The following is a 26,970-nucleotide window of genomic DNA, read 5'->3' on the forward strand; positions in this document are numbered from 1 at the left end:
ACACAGCACAGGAATTGCATCTCGAGGGTTCTTGCATTCCCTCTCCAGTGGAGGAGACTCCACACCCTCTCTGAGCAATCTGTTCCAGTGGCTGGTCACCTGCACAGTAAAGAGATTCTTTTCACGTTCAGGTGGAACTTCTGTGCATCAGTTTCTTCTCCACTGCCTGTTGTCCTATTGCTTGGCACCACTGAGAAGAGCCTGGCTCCAACCTCTTGACACCCTTCATGTACTGATACACATTGATGAGGTCCCCTCTCAGTCTTCTCAAGCCTGAAGAGGACCAGCTCCCTAGCCTTTCCGCCTAAGAGAGGAGCTCCAGTCCCACAATTATCCTTCTTGCCCTCTGCTGGATCTGCTGCAGGAGCTCCATGTCTCTCTTGCACTCTGGAGCCTAAAGATGAAAATCTCTATCTCTCTGATAGCCATTTCTTCTGCTGTTTGCCCATGTCTTCAGCAAACCCAAGTGGATTTATAATCCTCTTTGTGCCTGGAATTTCCTCACAGCTGCCTCTGCCCAATGCTTAGGTCAAGGTTCTTTTCAGGGACAAACTGGCACCATACAGAGCTGGAATAATTTGTGAGTTTTAATTGCCTAAGAAAAACCAACCCCCATCATATAATTTTTGAGGCCTTGGTACATTTTGCAGTGAAGGAATCAGTATGAGGGAGAAGCAGCATGAGGGATGTCAGAAAACAAAGGGGTGTGCTAACGTCTGAGGTTTGTCAGGGAAAATGAAAGGAGGTTGTCTGAAGTGTGTTTAAAAAAAGATCTGCCAGGAAAACGAAGCATCCCTGGCTGACAGTGAAAACTGCACTGTCAGCATCATGGCTTTCATGTGAAGGCTAAGTGTGTCATCCCCCATGCTCCCCAACAGTGCGAGGTGGGACAGTAACAAGCAGTTTATGTAAGAAATCATTCAATGTTGAGCTGTCTGGGGAAGGGACGGGAAAACAAGGCTGGAAATACCCTGGTTAAGCCTCATTAAGAAGATACCTGTCTTGGACAAGGAGATGTTGATCTCTTCTCAATTACTCTGTTTCATCAGGGTCTATTGAGCTGTGGGGTTGTTGTTTTTCTTAAATAAACATGGCTGGTCTGCCCATGTTTGGCATTTTTGTTTTAAATGGGAGGCCCAGGAACAAGATTTCCCCTGTCACCTGGGAAGAGCAGCATTTTTCTTGGAGCAGCATCTACTGTCTCAGCAAGGAGCTCTGCTGCCAGCGCAGCAGACGCCACTCTATCACAACACCTCAACCCAAATCCCCAGCGTTCTTCTTGTCCTACTTCACGGAGCCTTACAAAGGCTCCTTTCTCCTGCGCTCCAGTCATGGCTGTGCTAATCTCGGCACAGCTCAGTTTTGCTGGCACACATGCCGCATCCCTTGCTGTTTTGTCCTGGTCTCATGCAGGTCTGGCAATGCAAGGTTTGACTTTTATCTAGTGCAGCTTTTGCAGGTGTCTGTAACTATTTTTTCAGAAGAGTGAAATTCTGTCTTGGTTTTGAAAGACAAATGTCTGCCAAGGAAAGCTAGAGCCTCCCTTGGACTGGAGAATGTAAAACCCCTTCGCTCCAAATTATTGTAATTTTGCAATTAGGGGATTTCAGGCAAAGATACGGGAATAGGAGTAACAGTTCTTTACCAGGAATATTTAAAAAACCCAATACAAATATAATAGTAAAAAAAAAAAAAAACAAGCAAGGTAGCAAACAAAAAACCTGGACAAACCCTGACAGAGTCAGGGATACAACCTGGCACCCTGTTGGTCAGGGTGTTGGAAGCAGTCCAAATGAGTCTTCCTGGAGTAACAGATGTGGTTCTGTGGAGTAGAGATGGTCCTGTAGAAAATCCAGTGGTGGCGAGATGGGTCCAGTCTTCCTCTGGGAATCCAGTGGAAAAACAGGATCCCTTGTGTCCTTCAGTCCCAGTTTTTATCTAGCTGGGAACAGTTGGCTCCTCCCCCACTGTGTGGAGCATCTCACAATGGGATGATGGAATGTCCCATGTCATTGGTGGGCCCTAATGGCCCATTATCAGAAGATGTCCCCCTGGAGGATGGAGGGGTGGTGAAAGAGATAAGAAACACTGCCCCACCTGGTTTTAATGGCTGGGCCATTATCAGAAGGCATTCTCCTCCCTCCCCCCTGGAGGGGCAAGAGAAGCACAAAACATCTCCCAAAAACCAGCTTTCAACAGATGAAATAGAATACACATTTTTAGGTTACATTATCAAATACAATTGTTCTCAACCCTGTCTTGATGGCAGGTGAAGAAGTAGTTTTGCTATCATGCAAGGAAAGAGACAGAGAACTTAAGCACTGTTGATTTTGGCAAGGTGGTCGCTCTGGATGCTTGTATATAAGAACTGTAGGGTTAAGTAGGTGCATGCACTCAGGACTGAAATACCTGGGAGAACATGGGAGATGGAAAGAAGTGGATTTGGACAGTCATATCATGCTTCCATTTCTAGCCCATTCTTGAGCTAACATTTTCCATGCTTCCTATAACCGTGCCCTGTCACGGGCTTTTGGGTGCCCAACACAAAGCAGACACATCTTCCTTCAGTCTTACCCACTGGCCCCCAAAAACAGCTGTGTAAGCAGCAGGTCTGAAAGGCCTCACTTCATACTGTCTTGGGTCCTGTGAATGAAGTCTTTTGTGTGCTATAAAGTGTGGATACCAAGCAAGGTGTGCAGAATCTCTCTCTCCTGTATCAGCTCTGTGATTGCCAGCAAGGATTGAATGATCTGGGCCACTCTTCAGTAAGGACAATAAGATTCCTCTTCTCTGTGCAGCTGTGTATTTTGGTGAAACTTGCAGGTATTTTGATTTCACACTGGGGAAATTGAATTGAAATATATGTCGAGAAAGCTAGTGATGGCAGTATTGGATGAGCTTCACTGCCTCTGGTACCAGGCTGCAGTCATCCCAGAGTTGAGTCCGGCTGTCAGTGTCTCAGCTTCCACCAATAACATGTCAAGCTGTGGGAAATAATTTCCAGTCTCATTTTCTTCAGGTAGCCCCTCCCCAATCCCAAATGGTGTATGACTGGTCTGTCTACACATGACACATGTTGCTCTGTTCCCACCTAGGTTTTCTCCCTGGAGGAATTCCATATTTCTTAAGTGCTGTCTTCAATTTAAAAATATAAACATAAGCCAAATTATGCTCTGTAAAATATGGGCATTGCCTCAGCTAATGGTAGTGCTCAGAGTTACACTATATTTATTGCTGCTGCTAAAGTGTCTTGGTGTTGGAGATTATGTGATCAGCTTTGTTTTGCTGAGTTGTCTCCTTTTCTCCCAGCAGTACTGACATGGTGAATATCCAGAAATCCACACTGCCTGTACATACCTTTTTACACTTAGCCATAAATTCTCTAGTGTCTCTCTCAGCAGTATTGGGACTTTTCCAGTATTTCAGAGCATGGTTCTGGGTTGTTTTGGTTGGGTTTTTGGTGTTTTTAGTTAGTTTGTTTGGTTGGTTTTTGTGGGTTTTGTTTTGTTTGTTTGTTTGTTTTTGGTTTTTTTTTAAGCTTCAGCTGCTGGTATCTAGGGGTTGCAGAAGAGTTTTTCTGTCCCTCAGAGAAAATACCAGACATTTCTCATTCTCTTGATTGTACAGGAAAACTGGAAAATAATATTTGAAATTACCTGAAGGATTGGAACCTTTGAGGAAAATTAAAGGAGCCCTCAAATTACTTGGTTTAAGATCTCATCTGTCCTCACATGCCCATAGCTCTTGGAGAAAACTGGCTCAGGGATGCTAGGGGGGTGAGTGGTAATTTTCATCTTGACAGTTCTGGCCCTCCTTTGATTGACTCCAAAGGAATTATGTGTCTTCTCACATAAAAAGTCCTCCACGCTCTTGCCTTTGCTTCCATCTCTGCAGGCATCTCTGGCACCCCCACTCCCATTCTCTGTTTGATCAAAGCTTCCCCTCTTCTCCTTTTATCATTTTTGTCTGCTTTAGACACTCTGCCTTCTCCGCTGCAGCACATTCCCAGAGTTTCCTTCCTGCCAAATGTACTTCAGGTTCCCCGTGCCTTTTCCATCAGAAGCCTTTATGTGGGGGAGCCAAAGTTGTGCCCCAAGAAAGGAGAAGCCATCTCTGGAGAAACTCAGAGTGAAGACTGAGAGCTGACTGGGGCCTCCTACCCTTCTTTTGCAAAGTTCTGAAAAGTAGACTGGAGAGATAAGACTTGTGGGGTCTGTAGAGTGTGAATGGGGCTCCTGTTCTGTCATGGAAAACTACTTAAAAAGCCACAAACAGAGCATGATGGGCAAAGGCAGAGCCCACTTGCACTTGGAATTTCAGTGCTTCTTGGTGGCCTTGCCATAAGCTGTTCTCTTCTGCCTATGGAGCTTTTTTCTGCATTATAATTCATTGACAGGAGAGAGACAAGTGCTTTGTGATCTCATCCCCCTGTCAAAGCCCTTGGGACAGCCCCATATCAACACCCAGTACATGATGGATGGATGGATGGATGGATGGATGGATGGATGGATGGACGGATGGATGGATACAGCCAGATGGAGCAGTTGTGACTCTTTTTCCTGACTCTGTGCCATGCCTCATGGTTCCCACACAACTTGAGCGCCACCCTAAAGACCTGAGGGTCATTTGTGGAACAGGTCTAGTTGGCATCCCCATGTTCAGCTACTTAGAGTGTATCAAAGAAAGAGTTTAAGGAAACAAAAGCAACCCGCAACCACCCCATGTCATGAGATGCCCATAACAGCGCCCTGCAGCACTGACACCACGCCACGGTTGTTCAGGTTGTTGTAAATTTTATTCCAGGATCACAGGCACTTGCTTGGTGAAGTGCTGATTTGTCGACTACCTTTCTATTCCAAAATGAGGCTGATATTGCCCAAATCCCCCTCGAGTTATACCTACCCAGCCTATTCTTACCAGCCTCCAGTGATGGAGATGCTGGCGCTTGGCCAGGAAATCTACTTGAGTAATTAACTGTCTGTTCTGTTTGAAAGTGTTTTCCTAACGTCTAACATCAATCTTGCTCTTTGAAATTTGAACCCCATTACTCCTTGCCCTAATCCCCAATGGAATCAGCAAACGATTCCGCCCTTGTCTCACTGCCCTACAACCCAACTAGAGAAAGTCTCAGGCCAAGTTATGGCATGGCCTGTGCCCGCGGGGATGGCTCCTCTGAGCACAGTCACACAAGCAGAGGGACAAACAGAAAGGAAAGATCTTTTGGCACTGGTGCGCTAATAGAAATGACACCCTTAGAAAGCACCTGGGTTTGTAATGGCTGGCTGTGAGCCTAGAGGGAGTGGGGCAGTAGGATAGGTTTGCGGCACGTGCCTCCTGTTCTCTCCTACTGCACCGGGGGTGACTGTGGTACCTAGGGGTGCTTGGGCAGGTGGGAAGAGCAGCTGCAGGGCGCCAGTGAGACTTGGAGTGACAGGGGAGAGGCGTCACCCATTGTGAGGGACCCCCTGTCTGCATCCCTGCGTACAGTGCACACCCCATCCCGCTGTCCCTACAGCCTGTGGGACTGCCCCACTGCGTCCGGCTGTGCCACCGATGTGCTTCACTTTGCACATCGATGCAGCACCCCGGGGCCGACCCTCATCACCTCCGGCCCCCCATAGAGACTTCCCCCTTTGAGCCCAGCGAGCTCAGAAATGACCAGGCTGATCCCTCCCACCCGCTCGCTCCCCCTGCCCGGCCCTGACGTCAGGGGAAGGCGTGCGGATGCGTGTGTGTTCGAGGCGCGCATCATTCACACATCAGATACCGCAGATCCATCAGCCGGCAGGCAGCCAGCCGAGAAAGCCCCCCGGAGCCAGGCTGCAGGCGAGACCGCTGCTCCTTGCAAGGTAACGGAGGAGCGTCCGGCCCCTCCGAGCCCCGATGCTCTGCAGAGCGCCGCTGCAGGGAGCCCGTCGCTTCTAAGGAGGTGAGTAAGGAGAGGCACAATGGCCATACAGCGCGCCCGGGCTATTGTAGCTGGAGATTAAACTTCACGGACCACCTTTTTTCTTTGAATTGAAACCTGCTTTTTCCTTTTGAGGATGGAGAGGTGCGAGGATGAAGCGTGACTTCCCTCCTCCGGTTTGGTTATTCCCCACCAGCCTCAGGAACAATAACTTCCCTGGGGTGGCGGTGGCAATGCTGCACTTCTGCTTTGGCTTGGGGGCAAATAATCCAGGGTTTTGCCACGGCGGACTGAGCTCAGCTGGGATCCGGCTCTCTGATTGCCGGGTGAGCGGGAGGCAATCTGTGAAAAACCTGATTTATTAAATTAGGCTGATAGTGATGGGGGCTGGAATTGGGATTTCTTTGGACGGGTGGCACTATTCCTGCCAATGGCAAGATAGATCCACAAAGGAGAAGGAAGGACACAGACGAAGATGTTTGTGCCAGGTCTTTGAACAGATACTATGCATATTAAAAAATTACAAAAACCACCACAAGAAAGCAAACAAATCCCACAAACTTGGTATTTGGAAATTATGATTATGCATACAGGCTTAAACGGTAAATCAAGCCTCCATGATGGTTTCTCCTTTGCTTCTTCTTCGCATCTGTCAGCCTGCTTGCTCTCCTTCATGGCCTCCCTGAGAACTGGGCAGCCTAGCACTGACTAAGGGAGCTTTTTATAATCAATCCATAAGGATGAACATTCATATTTTAGCGCTAAGCAGTCTGTATCGTAGGTGAGACTCTCAGCAAAGATCTCTGGAGTTGGGAGTGTGATTGGCTTAGCTGGCGAGGGGATAGCGTCGGTGTGCATTGCCCAAAAACCGCCTAGTTTTATTTTTCCTATAGTAATTTGTCTCATCGAAGGGGTTGCAATAGGCAGGGTAGGTGAGAAAATTAGTTTGCTTGGTATTTAGCTCTTAACATGATCTGGTAACCAAAAACAGGAGAGGGGCAGCTGAGAGGCTTTCATTAGCATCAGACAGAGACAGCATTTATAAAATTCTGCCAGACACCAAGGCTGTGAGCCTTCTTCGAGGAAGGAAGGAAGGATGGAGAAGCATAGCCCAGCCAGCGTTGCAGTGGCCCTGCTTGCGGTAACCCCTGCCCAAAGCCGTCGTGGTTCCCCAGCTGGTTCCTGCCCTTCATGGCAGACCCCCTGGGATTTCTGCTGGCCACTGTGGTGTTGTTGGGTCCCTTGGAAGGTGAATACGCCCAGCAGTAAAAAAATGGGATTTTTGGTTTTGCATTTATCTCTGGGGACCTGCTTATGCATCTGGAAGGGTGTAGCTCTTCTCTGTTTCAGCCTGTGTTTAGACAAGCTAGGTCTGGGGGGGCATTAGTGTCCCTGAGAATGGCAGCAGGCCAGAGCATTGCTTTCTGTGCACCATGGAGTGAGGAGATGGGTGCTGGCAGCTGGCTATGGAGGTGGGGTGTCTTTTTGAGATACAGAGACCTTTTTTTCTACTGCGGCGGATTTAGACGGGTAGTAAAGCAGACTCCGGAACTGGGGCCACTGGCAGTTGCGAGGGATGGAGAAAACGTGATGGAGAGTGGCATGAAAGAGCCCGTGCAGGAGATTGCTGCAAAAGGCAGCGTAGAGAAAATAACCTCCAGCTCCTTGGCTGGGGCGGGGGGAGCAGTGGCCCTCGGGAGAGCCGAGTGTGGTGGCAGGCAGCATCCGAGCTGGGGATTTACAAAAAGAAGCGGCGACGTGAAAGGAAATTAACTGCCCATAAAGGCGGCGTTCTGGCCGGCCGAAGGGTCACGTCCAGACCCGGAGCGTGACGGCCGCCAGCAGAGCGGCCACCCATCCTCCAATACATCCTGGGCATCCGGGGGTTCCGGTGCCTGGGAAGGAGCACAAAGAAACGCCGCACGGGAGGGCCGACTCAGCGAGGGCGATTAAGCTAATTAAATATGTATTCCCCCGCCCGGGCGAGGGAGTGTGAGGTGGTTTTTTTTTCTGCCGCCACTAATAAACGGGGGATGGCAGACGGAGGCTGCTGCCTCTTCAAAAGGTTCTTTTCCCCCTTCCAGAGGGCCTTGAAAAGCTGTTTAGTTAAACAAGGTCATAGCCAGCACCCAAGTCAATGTGTTTGGCTTTAAAGAAGAGGAGGGAGACAGTGATTTTATTTGATAAACCGCAGACCTTTCAGTCGCTGCTGATGAATGGGATACTTGGATCTCGAGATAAAAGCTGATATGTCTACTGCCTGTCTGCCTTAATTGGCCTGGGTTTCCTGCCTCCTCCTGCAAGGGCTCCTGTCTGTCAGCTCTGCTTGCTCAGAAGCCTGCCCTCCAAAAAATATAAAAGCAAAGCTGGCTTCTGCTGACAAAGAAGACCCTGTCACCAGAGGGCTCTGGGGTTTGGCTTTGAGAAGTTTTTTGGGGGAGGAGGAATGGTGGACGGGGTAGGGGGTGTTTTTTATGAAGACCATCCTTCCAGGGAGCCCTTGGCTTGCAGCCTCTGTACTCCTTAGCTCGGAGGACTGTCACCCTGGGAGACCCTCAGAGCAAAGTGACCAAGAGGAGACAGGGAATAGCGAGGTGGAGATCCAGCCGTGGAGGTGGAGGGTGGTTAGGCTGGAAAGGCTTCCCATGCCCTGTGGCAGAGCTGGGCTGCTGCAATCTCTCTGCTTTCTTGCTCAAGTGACCCGGATTTTGTCCTGCACTGTATACGTATGTGCGGTGGACATAGTAATCATGGTGTGGTGTCAGCCAAGCCGGGAGAGAGCTGAGGTGGGGAGAAATGCTCTCATCCCCGGAAGAAGTTACTGTGATCACAGGAGATTGAGGAGAGAGTGAAAATGCCTCTTGTGCCGAGGTACTCCCTCCTTGTCACCTGCTGGGGCTGCATTGTGGAGAAATGGTTGGGGTGAGAATGGTGAGGTGGAGAGCAGGGAGGGAAGGAGGACAGTAGAGGTTTTCCCTGATCTCCTGGGCTGGGAGGGGAGGAGACACTGGTGAAGATACGCTTGTGTCCCCACTCTTCTCTCAGCCTGCTTTTACCCTGAGTTTAATTTCCTCGGTCCCTTTGTTTGCAGCAGGGATTTAAATTTGTTTGCAGTGGGAGGTAGGATGCAGTCCTGGCGTTCCCCATGTGCCAAAGCTCCTATTGAGCCTCAGCTTCACCAGCACCACCAAATCCAGGAATTCAGCTGCTGGGCATCAAGGCTAACCAATAGATCTGGGATGCTTGATCCAGGTGCTGAAGAGGGGCAGAGTGCTGCTGGCTGAATGAGACAGCCTCAGCGTGGCACCAGGACAGGGATCTCTACTCCAGCCCTTACAAGCAGGAGATAGAGCAGGCAGCTCCATGACATATCCAGGCAGTGCATCTGCCGAGGATGGGGATCCCACAGCCTTGCTGTGCACTGTCCTTGTGTTTATCCCAGTGAGCTGCTACCCTACACCAGGGCTCCCCCTCAGCATCCCTGTGGGCCCTCAGAGTGCCTGTGGGGGATTGCACCTAGTTTGTTCTCCCACAAAGAGCAAGCTCAGCTCCTGGGGGCAAACAGCAGCCCAGGAGAGGACCCTCTGCTGCTGCCCTCTGCTCTCAGGAGCAGACCATCTGCCTCCTCAGCAGTGCCCAGCATGTTCTTCACCATCACTCATCCCCTGTAACAGGGAGGCTTCCAAGGCACCTTAAGCTGAGCTGGTCCCACAGGTAAACGTGGGGCAAACCCACTCTTGGTTGCCACTTCATCAGCCTTTCTGCCCCTGCAAGCTCCCCCTCCTGCACACCCCCTTGCCTCTTATTTTAATTTCTCCTCTGGAAAACGTCCATTTTTCCAGCCCCTTGTGGATGCCAACCAACTCCCTCAGCATACTAATAGTTTGCCCCAAGCATCCTCATTCAGGTTAAATAACCCTCCATTGTCCCTCACAGAGGAGGTCCACCATGGTGAGGTCATTTACATAGTGTTGTGGCAAAGAACTGAGGGCCATTTCCTCCCAAATCATCCTACTTCTCCAATTCTGACACCTCCTGGGAAGGTGACAAACCCTGCAGCAATGCATGGGGATCACATAACATAACAGTCCTAAAGTGGCCAGGCTGCTCACCAGCACAGGCAGGGCAGTCAGTTGGGGGCACAGATGTGAGCTGTGAAGCATTTTGGTGTCTGGTCTGGCTTTGGGGTGTCTCGCTTGGGTGCTCCTTGAGCCTCTCTGAGCTCCATAGGCATGGAGGAAGGAGATGGTAAGCCTGGGAATGGGAGAAAGAGATGCTGAGCTGGGTTTGGGGGAAATAGATGCTGAACCTGGGCCTAGAGGCAGGAAATGCTGAGCCTGTCAGGCCAGGAGCTGAGCAGCCCCTGTGTGGGGTGGGATGTGGAGCAAAGGCAGATGTGCATGCTCCCGTTGCTGCGTGAAGGAGAAGAGCCACTGAAACACAGGAAGGGTTTGGTATGGGGATAGGTGGGGAGCCAGGAAAGGGAGAGACTGTTTGGAGGGGTTTGCAGCCACAATTGGAAGTTGCCTCAGAGGGCAGGAGGAACGTGGTGGCTTCTGCCTTGGAGTAGGATTCTAGTGTGGCCTTTACTTCCTGGGCCCAGGGGTGAAGCTCTGCAGGGCTGAGGGGTAGCTATTAAGAATCTGGCTGAGGCCCATATGGGCAGCATCCCGTGGCAGAATCCAAGCTGGACTGGCAGCCATGGGGGCTCAGTGGCAGGCACAGCCCCCGGCAGAGGAAGAAAGTGGAGGTGGGTGAAGGGAATAGGAATTGCCTGGTCCCTCCTTGAAAGTTCAGCTGCTCTAGAAATCTTTTCCCATGTCCTTGGTGCCTGCTAATTTCAGAGTGGAGGTGACCCCCTTTTGCACATCCCCCCGGGGCCTTTGTGTCTCAAAAGGCCACAGTGAGTCAGAAAAGAAATTAAATAATCTCTGTGTTTTCTGATGTGTGCAGGTATTGTCCCAAAAGAGGCTGTATGCCCCAGTGGGGTGGAAAAGGGCTGATGGGGTGCTGGGGAAGGGGATGGTAACTCCATGGGATATTGGGCTCCTCAGCTCCAGGTGATGGAAACTCCTCAACCTGAGGAGCCTTGGAAATGGGTGAGCCCCCACCCAGTGTGTTGGAGTCCAGGGAGTCCAAAGAGAGGTGCCCTCAAGCAACCCCTGGCGTGGGGCACCCTGGGACAGAGGCACCAGCATCAGATGGAGCGACCGATTGGAATAAAAATCAACAGAGCAAGGCCTCCTGAGCAAATGGCTGCAGTGCTGATCACACATCAGAGCATTTGGGAGGCTTAAAAATGTACAACCCCTCCGATTTCATGCTGGGGTGCTTCAGCAAGGACAAGAGTGCCCACAATTGTGATTGCTCCCATCGGCAGGGTTTCTGCCCCTTAAGGCTTTAACTCCTTGCAAATGGCATGATGCCTTCAGAAACTGGAGTCTGATGATGGCAGCAGCAGGAGGTTGGGCTTGTGTAGTGACTTGACTGAGGTGCCTGAGGGCTGCTGGCAGCCTCACCACGTTCTCCTGGTGTTCCTTCTTCTGATAGGAATGTGCCTGGATGGGCAGCAACTGCTGGCTGGGGCTGGGGTTGTTTCCTAGATCCTATGGAGCTGAAGCAACCTCCTGTGCTGAGAAGACCTCAGAGCCCTGACCTTGATGTACTGACCTGTTGTGTCAGCCTTTTTTCTTTGCTTTTTTATCAGAAATCTCAGGATGGGGGAAGTTCTCAGAGCCTGGGACTGGAGGCCCAGGCATGCTGACACTGCATGGACATCCTTCCCAAAATGGTCCCTGCCAGTGGAGCAGCCCATGCTCCACTGCTTGTTTTCCCAGGGTGTGTTTTTTAGTGACTTCATCTCAAATATATGGGATTATCCTGGCAATTGAAAGGTTGAACAAACCAGGTTCTTTCCTTGGGACTGATTTTCTAGAACATCCCAGGTGACTCCAAGCTGGGACAGGCTTCCTGGGGCAATTCCCAGTGCTGGAGATTGGGGTCCAATGCTGAAGGCAGGCAGCATGCTCCCTGCTCCCACAAATGGCTGGGAGCTGAGGGACAACTCCTGACAGCTATTATGGCAAAAGCCTCACAGAAGGTCCTGTAACCCCCAGCCCTTTTTGCTCCCCAGGTCACCAGCAGTAGGCCTACACGCCTGGGCATCCTTTCTCCTGCTGCCCACCCACCTGATACCAAAACGGAGGAGCCCACCGACCCTGCCATGTCATCGGACCCCAGTGCCCCGCCGGCAGTGCCACCCCTGCACTCCCCCAAGTCGCCGGTGTGGCCCACTTTCCCCTTCCAGCGGGAAGGCAGCCGCATTTGGGAGCGGGGCAACCTCCTGCTACGGGACCTGCCCAGCCCCCTCCCCACCAAGAGGACCAGGACCTATTCAGCGTAAGTACCTGGCGAGTTTGGGACTGTCCAGTTGAGCCGTGGTCACCTGCAGCAGCTGCAGAACCCTTTACACCCGGTGCACTTTGCCAACGCGGTGCCCAGCATCACCTGCCCAGAGTGCTCTGGGTGGGTGCCATGCACTCGGCCCAGAACCACTGTGTTCAGAGCAAAAATCTCTCCCTGTGCTGCCTCCTGGGCAAGTGCCACCAGTGAAAAAAATCTTCCTTTTCTTCCTGTAGGACAGCACGTGCCTCTGCTGGCCCCATCTTCAAGGGTGTCTGCAAGCAGTTCTCTCGCTCCCAGGGCCACGGGTTTATCACCCCAGAGAATGGCACTGAGGACATTTTTGTGCATGTGTCTGAGTAAGTCCCAGGGCTGTGTGGTGCCGGAAGACCCCAGGGGAGCCATGCCAGCAGCACGGGGCTGGAGATTTGTGGGCTGGATGTCTCCATGGGGTGGACATGGGTCTCTGCTTGTCCTGTACCCTCCATCACCTTTCTTTTCCAAGGCACAACTGGTGGGTCAGGTGCCTTCCTTCATTCTGGGTGGTCTGGGGCAGGGGTCCATCTCTTGGCTGCGGCATCACCACCACCACCACCTCTCCTTTCCTCTCCTGCAGCATCGAGGGAGAGTACGTCCCAGTGGAGGGGGACGAGGTGACATACAAGGTCTGCCCCATCCCTCCCAAGAACCAGAAGTTCCAGGCAGTGGAGGTGGTCCTCACCAACCTGGCACCCCACACGAAGCATGAGACATGGTCTGGCCAGATCATCGGCTCCTAGGCGTCCATGGGGGCCGCCAGCCACTCAGCCCCATGGAGCAAGCCTGCCCAGCCACTCGCAAGGGGTGTGGGGGGAGCTGAGGTGGTGGCGGGGCCGGGGCTGCTCCCAAACATGCAGGTGTTTGCATTCAGTGTCTTTTATAAGGTTACAGTTTCCTTTCTCTGTGTTTGTTTGTAAGTGTCTGTTGAGGGGGGCAGGGGAAGCAGAGCCCTCCGTGTCCCCCAGCTCCAAGGGCAGCACTGAGCCCCATGTTCCATTCCTTGCCTGAGGAACCTGAGGCCATGGGGAACAGAGGAACCAGTCCTATGCCACAGCCCTCCATTTCTACTGGGCTGAAGCAGGTGTTGAGAGCAGGAGGGGGTGGGGAGAGGCTGAGTGGCTTGACTGATCCTCATGAACTACACTCTGGCAAGATGGACACCCCATTCAGTCCACAGTGGGACAGCAGCAGTAGGACATGCCCTGGTGCAGGGACAAAACAGGGTGGTGTGGAGTGACATATCACTGTGCGGAGTCTCGGTGGCTGAGACCTATCCCCATTGCTGGCAGCTCACAGAGCACACCTGAGCCACATCCCTCCATCACAAGATCTCAGGTCAGCCATGCCACAGGAAGGTAACTGGTTTACAGAAAGCAAAAATTTAGTTGAGAGGCAGACAGCTGTTGGCAGGGCACCCAGGGTCAGAGTGCTCAGTGCTGTGCCTGGGGAACTGCATCTGGACATGGGGCAGGGGGCACTTGGCACCTCTGTGCTCCCCACTGCTGCTGGGAAGTAACACACTTTTCTTGGCTCAGTGCTGACATGGTTTTGGGGAGACAGACACTTTCTCCTCCTTCTCTTGCCCTCCAGCCCCCTGGGAACCCCTTCCCACGTCTGTGTGTGTGTGTATGTGTGTGTGTGTGTGTGTGTGTGTGTGTGTGTGTGTGTGTGTGTGTGTCTGTAGCTTGCTGGGATGGTGAGGGTCTGAGGGGTCAGAGCAGCCTTGGCCATGGGGCGAGCACAGCCACCTCCTCACTCACCCCTCAGTGTAGGCAGGGTCTTGTATACAAAGCACAAACTTTGTTTTTGGTCTTTTCTGCCAAGCCGTGGCCAGGTGGGCTCCCACAACCCCAGGGAGCAATGGGGCAGAGAGCACTGGGACAGGGACAACACACACTGGGCTGGTCCTGAGCTCACCCCAGGGAAACAGTGCTGACACTCCAGGAATTACCAGCATCTTAAGGAATTCAAAGCACTGTTTGGGACAGTGGGGTGCCAGCAGATCCCCGCCAAGCAGGGCGGGAGATGATAGGGAGCTCCCAGAGCACCATGCCAGCAGGAGCTGCTGGCACTGCTCCTGCTCAGCATGGATGGGGTGGGGTATTTCCCACCACTTTTGATGCCACTGTTGCCGACAGGGCTAAGTGGGGAGAGGAGCAGAGGAAGGTCGGTGCCATGCAGGACAGCTGGGCCCTGTGGATTCAGGAGGACCACCCATGCTGGTGTGCGGATTGCCCCAGGACCCTCCAGCCCCGCTCACTGCCAACCTGAAGCCTGGCTCTTCCAGGGGCTGTGGCAACTGTGGCTCAGACTCCAGGCACCCTCAGGACGTGCAGTCAGCTTGGCCAAGGCAAACTGTTGATTTTTTTTTTTTTTTTTTTTTAAAGTAAACTAAAACCGTAGACTTGTTGGTGTTTTTACAACTCTGGTGTGGTTCCCAACTGTCTGACCATGTACCAACCTTTGTAACATTGGCAATAAACCATTAAAAGTGACTTTCCCATGGGCCCTGCCCATCCTGGCTCTTTGTCCTGTGTGCATGTGTCACAGTGACTCTCAGATAAAGGACCTGGAACACCCAGGAATTTATCCAGACATCAGAATGGATTCACCCACCCTCACTATGTCCCCGAGGGGGCTGGAGATGCTTTACACTGTGGGCCTGGGACAGGAGGCCGCTGCCCACCCTGAGGGGAGGAGGGACTGGTCCTTCATTGCTGTGGGGACTTTGAAGTGTGTCTTGCCTGTTGTCTGGCTGCCTTTCGCCCCACACAGCCCGACACAAAGCACACACTGCTTCCAACTGCTGCGTGTTGTGGCTTTAATAGGATTGATTTTAATTTTTTTAATATAGGTATCTATGTATTTAAATATATTTCTCATTTAACAGTTGCCATCATCCAGACAGGAGCTGCCCATCTCACACTGATATGGATCCATACAGCAAGACAGTCCCGGGCATGGGATCTGCCATGTCTGCTTGCTCACATCCATGGGGAGAAACCCCCACTTATGCTGTGGGCACCCATAAGAGAGGTGCACCATGGCAAAGGCGTCTCAGGGACAGGCATCAAATGCCTTTCCCTTCAAAGGTGCAAGTCACCTCAGTCCCCAAGGCCACCACGGTGCCCCACGCCATCAGGGTCAGACCCAGCTCTTCACTCATCACTAAGCTCCATAGAGGTCCTGCTGGCTATGAACAGACTTACAGGAAAAATAAACTCCCCAAGACTCACACATAACCTGATCCACACTGAAACAGAAAGGAAGGAATCACAAAACACAATTCCTCCATGAAGTTTGCAGTGGAGGGCCAAAACCCGTGACCTGTGAAAAGGGTACAAAAGCATACAAGCTCCTCCAACAGTTCCTCTTCTCCCACACAGAAATCTTCCCTGGGTAGAAAGAGGAATTAGTGGATTTGTTGGGGATTTCTAGATGCCAGGCAGACTGCTGTGCTCATGCAAATGTGCTGCATCAGAGATCTGACGTGTTGTAGTTAGGAGGTGCAGTCAGGTGGAGGAGACAGCACCCCCACCAGCACTGGTCATGCAGTATCCCTGCTCCTGTGGCCAGGCAGCAGTGCCAATGGCCACCAGGAACTCTGCCCATGGCAATGTGGGAGCCCTGCCCTGGGTCTAAAAGCACTGGTGTCTCTTGCCTGAGGAGGATGGTGGTGCCTTGTGTGGGTGGCAGTAGCCAGCTGAGAAACTTCTCTCTGCAGTCCAGCTGCCAATGGAAAACGAAGAGCCACGATGAGGAAACTAGGAACAGGAGAAAAAGGGGAGAGAAAACAGGACCAAGAGATGGGGCAGAGTCATACCAGCAGGGATGGGGTGAGAAAGGCTACTGGGGAACAACGGGGGAGGGTTTGCAGAAACCTCCGATATTCTCCAGGTCCACAAACACCAGATCTGTGTACCCTGGGGAGCTACGAGCAGGACATCTCTCTGGACAGGATCCCTGAGCTCCTTTTGAGCATGAAGTTTGTGACAAGTGTCACGACTGCGGCCACACACCACAATGAAACTGCTGGAAATAAAAAGACAATATGAGGGAGAAGGTCAAAGGCTGAAGGAGGGATGTGGGTTTGTGACCCACAAAGATCTAGGGAGACGAGCAGGACATACAATTGTGCTGAACATCCTGTATCCCTAAAGGTGAGCTTGTAAACTGAGTGTGTGGGATGAGATGGGGGGGAAGAGCAAGCTTGGAGGGCACTGCTGAGCAGGTACTTCCAGTAGCTCTATGAGCGAGGTATGGCTGGTGTTGGACCCCACGGAAAATGTCTTGTGTCAGCAGGATGGAAAGCTGAGCACTGGAGAAGGAAGGGGACTTGGTCTGTCATGAATGCCCTGGGTAAGGTTTTATAAGGACACATCTCTCTTATGAGGAGAGACTCTGGGACTGGGCCTGTTTAGTCTAGAGAAGAGAAGACAGAGAGGATCTCATTAATGCATATTAATATCTCAAAGGCAGATGCCAAAAGGATGGTGCCAGATTCTCTTTGATAGTACCCACCGACAGGATGATGAGCAATGGCCATAAACTAAAAACACATGAGGCTCCACTTCAAGATGAGAAAGAACTTCTTTATGTTGAGGGTGGCAGAGCAGGCTGCCCAGGGAGATTGGGGAGTCTCCTTTTCTGGAGACATTCAAAACCCACCTGGACACATTCCTGTCACCTGCTCAGGGTGACCCTGCCTTGGCAGAAGGGTTGGACTAGATGATTTCCAGAGGTCCCGTCCAACCCTAAGAATTCTGTGTTTCTGTGAGCCCAATGGACATAGGAGTGGGAAGACCACCAGAAAGCCTTCTACCCCAAACTGTTCCATAGCATGAAGTACGAGGGTTCCCCAGCTGTGCCAGGCAAGGTCTGACTTGAAAATAGAGAATAATATAGAAAATAAACCCTAGGTGGTTTTTTTTGTAAGCTAAAGAGAAGAATTGGTTTCTTCATGAACCTGAGCAAAGCTCAGAGCAGCAGCCTAGTCATGTTAAAGTTATTCCCAGGTCATGTTAAAGTTATTCCCAGGTTATCTGCAGGGAGGGACCGGCACACCGTGGCATTGAGGGGAAGGACCTGGTGACCTCTCCATTAGAAAACACCATGGTTCAACAAGCTGGGATCTCAGCTACTTCTTCCTACCATAGGCTTGGAGCAAACAGCTTTCCTGGCCTCCTGTCTCTGAGCAGCTCTGGTGAATGCCTCGAGCCTCAGGAGCCCCAGCCTCTCTGGCCAAGGTGCAAGGGGGAGAGGAAGGTGAGCCACATATTCGTTCCCTCATGCACAAGTGTTAAGAGAAACCAAGTGGAAAAGGAGAGAAGAGGGAGCGCAGGACAGACCCACTCACTCTTTGGCCCTTTCAAATGCTTTCCGACCATAAAAGCATCTGCATCACTGCCCATCACAGCTGAACTGTCAAGAGAGAACTTTTCTCTGGAGGCAAGGAGAGACTGGTGCCATGACCCCCAGCCACACACAGGGAGTGCTGAGGGGCTGCTCAGCCAAGGACCCTTCCTGCCACCCACCCACACGTGTTACATCCCGACCAGCTCTGTCAAGTGTTTTTTGGCCTACTCTGAGCAGATTCCTCAAATAAAGGTGCTTTTCCTGGTGGGGGGAGAGGGTGGGACTGGGGCAGGGCTGCAGGGAGTGGGCAGTCAGCACTCATTTGCTCTTTCTGGAAAGAAGATTTCGCGGCATCGTTGGACTGTGTCCTGGGGAGACTGGACACTGTGTCCTACAGTGCGGGGATCATCATAGATTTCATAATCGTTCCCTCCCTGCAGGGAAATAGAAAATAGGGATAGCATTAGCAAGGTCTTGCCAGAACAACCTCATCCATAAATCCACATTTTGCTCTGTCCTGTGAGGAACTGGGCTGGGAGCATGCAGCTGAGCAGGCAGGGACTTGGTGGGCAGGGACAAGCAGGGCTTTGCTGACCCATGGGGGCAGAAGAGGCTGGGCTGGGAGCTCTACTCCCTCCCTCTTGCCTCCCTCTTCAGTGCCAGGGGAGGAGCATAGAAAAGAAGGGGAAGGTCCCAGATCAGCAAAGCTTGTCCAGAAGCCTGGATTAAAACCCTGCCCTGCCTGTGGCAGGGCTAGCAGAAGCGGGATGAGCACATTTGAGAAGCAGAGGCTGCCAGCAGCTGGGAAGAGCTGAGTGGATGACCAAGCTGATCTACAGCAGTAAGGAAGCATCATCCTCCACTGCTCTGAAGGTAAGGTGAAGCTGTTCCTGCTGTTGAGGAGTCCTCTCCTAAGTGCTGGGGGCTTGTATTCTGAGTCATGCAGGCCACAGGATTGGCTGCTGCCCTCCAGAGGGTGCTAGGGCAAGGAAAGCAATGCTGAGGTGGACCTGCTTCCCAGCACAGTGAATCCAAGCCAGCAGGGTCATCACAAGAGCGTTGTAAATCTACAGCATCTTCCCTGCTCACACCACTAAAGGTCTGTGTTGCCACCAGTGGGACTATGGGGACCCATAGGACCCATGATGGAGCATCAAGAGAGAAAGCAACCATGTGTGGGGTGAGTGGGGCATACTCACAGGGGTTGTCTCATTCCCAAAGAAGTGGATGGTGTCAAATCTCTCATCGTCAAGCACATTGAGGCAGTAGCGCTTGTCCCAGCCCTCTGGGAAGACGTCAAAGCTGATCATGCCACCTGCCAAGAGAAGGGAGAGCATCAGGCACTGTGGCTGGGAGCTGGCAGGGTGTCTCCCCACCCCGGGATGGGCAGGAGGATGGAGGGGGCTGGATGTCTGAGGGGAGCCCCCACCCCAAAGAGCAGCCACAAATATCAGCTCTGCCATGGTGTTCCTCTTCGCACATGGCTAGGATAGTGGCAGAGGCTGTTCCTATGACAACGAGCTGCAGTGACATCAGAGTGGCTGGGGTGACATTAGCACAGCTTCCCTGCAGGCAAGCAGGAACCAGAGGATTCTTCCCAAGAGAGGCACCTTTTGGGGGGAGATTTTGGGTCATGCCTTGCAGATAGCACCAGCCCATTCTGTGTCCCAACAGGTGACAATGACCTTGGAGACCGGCACCAAACTCTCTCCTAGGCGCCTGCTAGACATGACTGTCCCTTCTAAAACCACTCTTCTGATGCTCCTTAACTGTGCAGGGACTGGGGTTCCCTGCATACTGTCTCTGCACACTGATCAAGGACCAAGGACCTTGCCATGGAGGTACCGCGAACCTGCTGATGTAATCAGGGCACGACCCTGACATGTCATCTCTTGACACAAGTTCAGTGAGGGCTGCAAACTTCTGGAGAGGCACCAAGTCACATGTGACCAACATACAGTGGCAAGGGAGCTTTCCCAGAGAACATGTCTATTGACATGGACACCCACAGCCACCAAGGGTTAACAAACTTCCCAGCCCTTGCTCTTAGACCAGGCAGAGTTTACCCCAGCACTTCACTGCCTTTTAGGGGTGCTTGGAGGCAGCACCTTCCCCATCCTCTCAAGCTGCCCCACTGTGTCTACAGGATGCAGAGAGATCCTTGTCCGAGCACCAAGACAGGAGAGACGCTCTTCCCAAAATAAAGCCTGCACCTTAGGGCACATGTATATTTAGGTCTCACTCAGAGCCAGAGGTACAGGGATTTGAGCTGATAAGTGTGACCTCCTGCCAGTCAGCTTGTCTTCTCCAGGCTATCTACTGGAGTATCCACCAGAAATCCTGGAGTTTCACTCTCTCCTTCTTATATGATAATCCTACCTCTGTAGGGAAGAGGGTGAGTAGACAGATAATCACAGGGTCAGTTCCTGCTGAAGGAGGGCACTGACACCCCAAGTTGCTCAAACATGCAAGTCCTGATGCCATGCAACTCCCCTTCCTGGCTGTTTGGAGTGTCTCTGTTGGATCCTGAACCAAGCCTCCTTGGAGCTTGAGAAGATGGGGATGGAGTCTTTATGTCCACCTTGGAGCAGAGAAACTGGACAGGACACTGTGATAAGGATGAGAGCAAGTGCCCTATGAGCTCAGGGATGGGGATGGCCCCAGGCTTGCAGCAGGATTCAGCATCAGAGCAGGAGCTAAACTTGGTGACATCCTCTTGTTTTGCACCCAAAGCCATTTACCTGTAAAAACCACTGCCTTTCATTGCATTCTAGCTGTCTAAAGAGAGCTGGAAAGGGTAGCAGGAAAGGGCTCCTGATGCCACCTGGATCAGGTAAGAAATCAAAGGGAGAAGAAGTGGTGTGAACCGGCCAGCACTGTTACTCCTCCAGGTAGAGCAGGGGACTGGGGGGCTGCAGGGGGACCTCCCACTGCCTCTGGGCCTTGCATCCTCCACAGCCAGGGAAAAGGCACATGGAGCCAGGCTGGCAGAAGAGCTATGTTACAGCATGCCCCTTTTTCAGATGCCTGTCCTGAGAACCCCTCATTTTCTTTGTGGAGGAGCAGGAGACCCACAGCTCCCCTTCATGTTTTTATACAACAGGCCTGGGCTCTTCATGGCAACTTCCCAAAGCCCAAGAGAAAGGCCCATTGTCCAGCTCTCACACCCAGTGCCTGAGGGGATGCAGCAGCGGGACCTTATCTTTCTCTGCTGTGACAAACGGTGTGTGCCAGTGCTGTGGGCAGCAGAGGATGCCCCTGGCAGGATGCTGAGGGCAAGCAAAGGCTCTCAGAGAAAAGCTCTTGGAGGATCCGAGGGCCTGGGGTGTCACCCACTGCCTCAGCCTCATCACCCCCTAGCCCTTTGGCTGGGCTGCCACACGGAACCTTCTTATGTCACATCCCTGCAGAAGATCCTCTTCCAGCATCATCCCCACAACTTACACATCCTAATTTTTCTCCCTCTCCTGGCCAGACACCCAGGATTGCTCAAGCCCCTCCTTCAGCTCTGCACATTTGGTAAGCTGGCTGTGAGAACTATCCCAAGAAGCGGCCCTACAAAAGCCCATGGTAGGGAGCTGCAATCTCCTGACTCCTTGTACTCTCTTCCTCTAGGAAGAACGTTTCCCTTGCAGCTAACTGCCACGAGAAAACCCCAGAGACAAGACATGCATCAGGCTCCTGTCTCATTCCTACAGAAGAGTGCACATGCCTGGGGCTCTGCTGGCCGCCCTGCTGCTGATGCTTGAGGCAGAACAGATCCATTGGACAGCAGTGGGCTCCAATAACTGAGATTAAGACAGGGATAATGTCATGGGGTGGAAACCTGTCTGTCTGATTCCCAGGGAGGGAAGTCTGCAGTATGGCTTACTCTCTGCATGGATGCAGACGTCATGGATGCAGACGTGACTCCCCTGTGGCAGCTCTCCAGGACTAAAAGCTCCTTCTGCTCTTCCCAGGCTTTCTAGACACTCAGAGGGAACACTTGGGATTCCTGGTCCCCTTCACAGAATGTTATGGGAAACATGATAAAAGCAAAGCCAAGGAAGCTTTCCCTGCTCACCTCGAGAGAAACGCAGGCCTTTGCCAGCAAATTCCCTCTGCAAGGCTGCCACAAACTTCTCCCGTATCCGCTCTTTCTGTGGATAAGGAGGAAAGGGAAGAAAAAATGGTTTGAATAATTAGATATTGCCAGACTCCCACAATCCTCTGTAACCTGTCTGCTGGGCCATACTGCTCCCGTACCACTTGCACTGGGCCTCAGTGCCATGCCATTTAGCCAGCTTCCACCAGTCCTGCCGAGTGCCCAAATAGGCCACCAGCTCACTCCATCGGGAGGAGCAGATCCTAGCAGATCTTCGTTGGCAATGAAATATTGCTTCAGTTTCCCACAGCCCTGTTCATAATCCAAAGCCTCCAGTTTTGCTTAAAAAGTCTTGCAAAGACCAGCTGATTCCTCAACCCCAAGAAAGCTTTCCCAGGCAGAAACTGGTATGAGCATGGGCCAAATCCTCTAAAGACCCGCCCAGCAGATCTGCCATGGCCCTCCCAGTTTGGAAAGTCCATTAGTTCCAGCTCTGCTGGAGCTGGGGAAGTGGGAGAGAGGACAGTTTCAGGGCCATCTCTGGGTACTGTAAATGAGGAAACACACCGTCAAATAACTGCCTCATTCCCTGGGGCTCTACCACAGCACAAGGAATCCTGCTGGCCACCCCCCTGCATTGGTGGTCCCCAATGAAATCAGATTTCTTCCATTCATCTGTGACTTCCCTTGGGTTTCCTGGCTCCCAGTCCTGTCTCCCCCGTGTTGCACAGGCACAGCTTGAAGCTGGACCTCCCTTCTCCTTGGGAAGCGGGGGAGCACAGAAGACCTGAGATCTGTGGCTGTGCAAAACCAGCCAAGGGTTGAGGGTGAGCCCAGGTCTGGCCCTTGTACCTTGTCCAGCTCAGAGAACTCGATTCGCTCCTCTGGGGTGCAGCTCCGACCAATGGGGGAGATGTTCAACATTCCATTGCGAAACTCAATGAAGGTCCCTCTGTGGGTGGGCGAAGGCACAAGGTTACTGAGGCAGGGAGAGAAAAACAACCTTTCCGGGAGAATGGCTGCTTATTGAGTCTCTGCAAGAACATGCAGGAGAAGAGAAGCCATGCCCGCTCCTGTGTGCTTCACAACAGGCAGAGATCAGGCATCAACAACTGCTTAAGGCCCCAAGGAGCTCAAAGTTTTATAAAACAAGACTGTGAGAGGAGAGAAATAAACAGTGCCTCTGTGCCCCAGGGACAGGCTGGAAGAAACGAGCTTAGGGGAGATGACAGGTAAAGTTTTCTAATGTTGTGATCACTGCAAGGACAGCTATTGCCTGGCCTGGACCAGCTGCCTGATGAGGCTGTGGCACCTGTACCACATGAGGCTCTTAGGAAATGCTCTGTGGGCTGGGTGAAGATGGCAGTACCTTGGGGCAGTGGGATGGTCCAGGTCAGCGTAACTTGCTGTTGATGTCCAGCAGCAGGCTGAGGAGCAATCAGGGCCTCCTCAAGGCACACAAATCAGGGTCTTTTTATCTCCCTTTTGACCTCTGCACCTTTGACTGCAGCTCTTATCTAAGCCAGCAGGATGCAGTTCCTGCTTGCCACTCTCACCTGGTGCTGGGGTCACTTCTCATCCACTTCCTTGGTGGGGTGGTTGAAAGCACTGAGCTGGCAGAAAACTGCTCCCTTCTTTTCTCTCTGGTAAAAACCCAGCTACTTCTCTTTGCTTATCGAGGGGTCAGAGAGCTATACCAGCACTGGTGGGATAGAAACAACAGGGGATGGAAGCCCTTCTAGTATGAAAATAGATCAAAATTCTTGTACTGGAGAGGGAGATCCCTTCCCTGTCCAGGACCCCTGAGCTTATTGTCCCTTCCAGCCCTGCCTGCTGTTTCTCTGTGAAGTGCTTACCACCCTGAGTCTGGAGGAAAAGCTCTCCCCCTTCTATCTCCTGACATCGTGAGGAGCATCATGGAATGGACACACTGGCAGGGTGTCCATTTCTCTGATTTGCCTGCAGCCTGGGAGCATCTCTGCGGCACCGAGGGTGCCGTGCTTCACACCCCAGGCCAGGACTCGGGAGATATGGGTTAAAGTCCTTGCTTTGCTAGAAATCCCATAAACCTAAATCCACACAACTACTTGGGGGGTGAAACTCCACCAAGGCTGTTGGGTAACCAGACAGCAATGAGGCAACCAAACAGCCTTGAGGGTTCCGAGTCCCAGCCCTTGCTTTCGGGGGCCTGTTCAGCTGGCAGTCCTGTTGCGAGGAGCCACCCTAGCCCCTCTGACCGGTCCTTGTACTGCCACGTGGTGACTAATATTAAGCAGCTAATCTGGATCACAGTTTAGCAACTTCTATCAAATTAATTTCAACCCAACGGCTCACCTGCTTGGGTTCACTGTCCAAATACAGTGGGAAAGCAGGAAAAAAATCAGCCACAGCAAACGGAGCGCAGAGCTGCTGCTCCCAACAGTCCTGCATGGCTCACATGTTCTTGAAACTGTGGTCTGAGGTGAGGTTTGACCCTGCACCCAGGCTGGTTTAACTGCAGGCTGCCTCTGAAAGAGGCCATCCTGCTCCCTGCTTCCATCTTCGTGCCATAGGTTCTCTCTTGCTGTGCTAACAGAATGAGCTGATCCAATGGAAGGTTACTCTTTCTTGTCCTGGTAGTGGCCTGGTCTTCCTTCAGCAGAGGTGTACTAACCCAGCTCAGCCTCTGGCTGCTGGATCTCAAGGAGAAGAGCAGGGAGGAACACAGAGCAGGGCCAGCCAGCGACGCTGGGTTAGAAACAGTGTGAAACTGTGTGCTCAGGAGCTGGACTTTCCATCTTAAGATCCACTGTTTGCCTGGTTGGAAACATATACTACCAGTGATACCTGATGCGCCGTCCAGTAACAAGCTAATGCCATTGTCCTAAATGAGATACACACGATGGCTGCACCCCGCTTCCCCGGGAGGAAAATCCAAGGGACAAAAGAGCAGGCATTATGCTAAAACATAGGGCAGACTCTTCAGAACAAAGACACTCCTCCATTTTTTGCCCAAGATTCTCAGCTCCAGGAGACAGTGATCCTACACAGTGCCTCTGTATGCTAAGATAAAACCTGGAGCAAGACAAGTTCTGTAGATCAGCTCTTTTTAGGACAGATCTGGAGCTCAGCTCCCCAGAAATCAGTGTCATGACTTCCACTCGCTTACGCCTGAGCCATTACCGTTTCTTGGGCAGCTTCAGCAGTGCCATGTAGTTGAGACAGAAGTTGATCAGATCCTGCAGCAGCTCCTCCCCCAAGTGGTCCTGAATGGCCTGCAGAAAAAGAAGGGCAAGCGATGATGCCTGACTGCCCATGAAGCTGACCTGGAAGAGGTAGCAACTGGGTAGAAGCAGCTGCCCATCTGCCTGGGTAGGGGAGGCGCTGCTCCCCACGGTGCACAGGGCAGGAGAGCCATGGCCACAAAGGGAGCTGGACTTACCTGCTTGGAGACCAGCTGCCCATTCTTGTATTGCACTGTGCCGTTCTCTGCGAAGACGTAGTCAAACTTATCAATCACTGAGAGGGGAGGGAAAAAATAGGAAACATTACTACTGCCTGGGAAAAGGGGCAAAAAGGACTGGGATCAGGACTGAGTGAGCAATCTTCTTGCTTCCTTAGTGCTGTACTTTCCACAGCTCCTGTGCTCTGCAAATGGTCACTGGCCACACTCCTTGCTTTCCACAAAGTGGATGAGGAGATTATCTTCTGTTCACGGGTGGGGAGGTGACGCATGCAGGGGGAAATGACCTGACCGAGGTCACGGGCTGAATCAGTTGCAGGACAAAGATAAGGGCTCAAAAATGTTCGGCTTTCAACTACATACGTGCTACTCTGCTCTCTGCTGTGCCCTCCCCACTGCCAGGCTGCTGGGATGATGTGGTTACTGGTTATCTAGCTCCAGCCCTCCCTGCAATCCAGACACGCAGCACTGGAGACTCGGCAGTCAGCCTCAGCCGGGAATTTCTCGGTCTCCCTCCACTAACGAAGTGGGAGGCAGAGCTTGGAGCCCAGTGGCGCTTGTCATCCATGCCGGAGAAGGGAGAACACGGTGGAGGAGGCAGGCGCTGCCCCCTTGCCCTCCCACTCCTTACTGTACCCCATGCCCCCACTGGAACGTGGTGAGGAACCTGCGGGGACCCCACCAGACAGCATCAGGGAGGCGAAAGATGCCTGGGGGGCGTGAAACTGTCAGAGCTCTCAGGCAGCTCGTACAAAACTGACGCTGGAGCCGGCAACATGGATTGGAGCATCCCTGCCTGCCCTCCACACATGGGGAGAGAGAGCCAAGCAGCAGCTCCCGCCTGGGCACGGCCAGCCACTCCAAGGGCAGCCCGGGGGTTGGATTTAGGGCACAGGTGACTCCCGGGAGACCTCGTCCGCCGCGCTCACCTTCGTCCCCTTCCCCCAGCTGCTCGGCTATCTTGGCATAGTCGGAACCTCCCACCACGCCGATGTGCACCCTCTCCCGCAGCTCCCGCAGGAACGCGTCCACCTCCGGCTCGATTTTCTGGCGGGGAAGCAGCGGGTGAGGCCGCAGCCGGCGGGACGAGCTCTCGCTGGCCTCGCCCCCCCCTCGCCCCTCGCCCCTCGCCCCCGCGCCTCGCTACCTGCCGAGCCGGCGTCAGGGTCCCGTCCACGTCGAAAAGACAGAGCACCCGGCCCCGCGCCGCCGCCATCCCGCCCGGCCTCTGCGGACGGGGGGCGGGACCGCGGGAGCTGATGGCGGCTGCCCGCCCTCGGGAACCGCACGGGCGGGAGCGCCGCGGCGCCGGGCGCTCCTCGCCCGCTCCCCCGCCTATCCACGACCATTACAAGGATGCGCTAACGTTCGAGTCTTGAACGGCTTCCCCGCTTTGGCTCTTTCCTTAAATCCTTTCAGAGCCTGGAGTTTAGGACAGGGTGCGTGTGTGGCGCGTCTCTTCACGTTTGCTGTTGTTACTGCAGTGCCCCCCGGAACTGAGGGGCTGTGGGTCTGGATTGAGCTACCTGATAAGCTCAGCTCCTCTGAGGGTGCCTGTGTCCTAGTGAAGGGAACAGGACCGGCAGGCACTCTCCTAGTCAGTGCCTCACCTTGCTTTTCCAATAGGATGCTGTGAATGTTTTCACTGGGGAATCGAAAATTTATTTCGATTCTGCACAAAGCCAGTAGCTTTTGCTTTGACCCGCCTATCATTTACCCCCCGAGTCATTTAGGATTTAA

General features: G+C 52.6%; 2 protein-coding genes across 2 annotated transcripts; one reads left to right on the plus strand and one right to left on the minus strand.

The window, feature by feature from the left end:
* The first annotated feature begins 5,708 nt into the window (after window positions 1–5,708).
* On the plus strand, window positions 5,709–14,870 carry CSDC2 (cold shock domain containing C2). Its single transcript, XM_040062414.2, has 4 exons — window positions 5,709–5,929; window positions 12,042–12,307; window positions 12,547–12,669; window positions 12,927–14,870. Exons 2-4 carry the CDS (start codon window positions 12,132–12,134, stop codon window positions 13,087–13,089), a joined length of 462 nt encoding a protein of 153 aa, XP_039918348.1. The 5' UTR covers window positions 5,709–5,929; window positions 12,042–12,131; the 3' UTR covers window positions 13,090–14,870.
* Window positions 14,871–15,156: 286 nt separating this feature from the next.
* On the minus strand, window positions 15,157–26,486 carry PMM1 (phosphomannomutase 1). Its single transcript, XM_040062412.1, has 8 exons — window positions 26,378–26,486; window positions 26,160–26,277; window positions 25,210–25,286; window positions 24,951–25,042; window positions 22,641–22,740; window positions 21,768–21,843; window positions 18,904–19,019; window positions 15,157–18,138 (listed from the first exon to the last, which is right to left on the minus strand). The coding sequence occupies exons 1-8, from the start codon at window positions 26,444–26,446 to the stop codon at window positions 18,016–18,018; spliced, it is 771 nt and encodes a 256-aa protein (XP_039918346.1). The 5' UTR covers window positions 26,447–26,486; the 3' UTR covers window positions 15,157–18,015.
* Window positions 26,487–26,970: the final 484 nt, after the last annotated feature.

This window comes from Hirundo rustica, chromosome 4, assembly GCF_015227805.2.
Source record: "Hirundo rustica isolate bHirRus1 chromosome 4, bHirRus1.pri.v3, whole genome shotgun sequence".
Classification (NCBI taxonomy): domain Eukaryota; kingdom Metazoa; phylum Chordata; class Aves; order Passeriformes; family Hirundinidae; genus Hirundo; species Hirundo rustica.

What these genes read in the sequence shown, in the direction of transcription:
- CSDC2 (XM_040062414.2), top strand. Translation starts at nt 12,132, where the DNA reads ATGTCATCGGACCCCAGTGCCCCGCCGGCAGTGCCACCCCTGCACTCC. An exon ending in AGGACCAGGACCTATTCAGC is followed by an intron (nt 12,308 to 12,546) that starts GTAAGTACCTGG and finishes TTCTTCCTGTAG; the next exon opens with GACAGCACGTGCCTCTGCTG. An exon ending in ATTTTTGTGCATGTGTCTGA is followed by an intron (nt 12,670 to 12,926) that starts GTAAGTCCCAGG and finishes CCTCTCCTGCAG; the next exon opens with CATCGAGGGAGAGTACGTCC.
- PMM1 (XM_040062412.1), bottom strand. Translation starts at nt 26,446, where the DNA reads ATGGCGGCGGCGCGGGGCCGGGTGCTCTGTCTTTTCGACGTGGACGGG. An exon ending in CCCTGACGCCGGCTCGGCAG is followed by an intron (nt 26,278 to 26,377) that starts GTAGCGAGGCGC and finishes CTTCCCCGCCAG; the next exon opens with AAAATCGAGCCGGAGGTGGA. An exon ending in GCTGGGGGAAGGGGACGAAG is followed by an intron (nt 25,287 to 26,159) that starts GTGAGCGCGGCG and finishes CTCCCCTCTCAG; the next exon opens with TGATTGATAAGTTTGACTAC.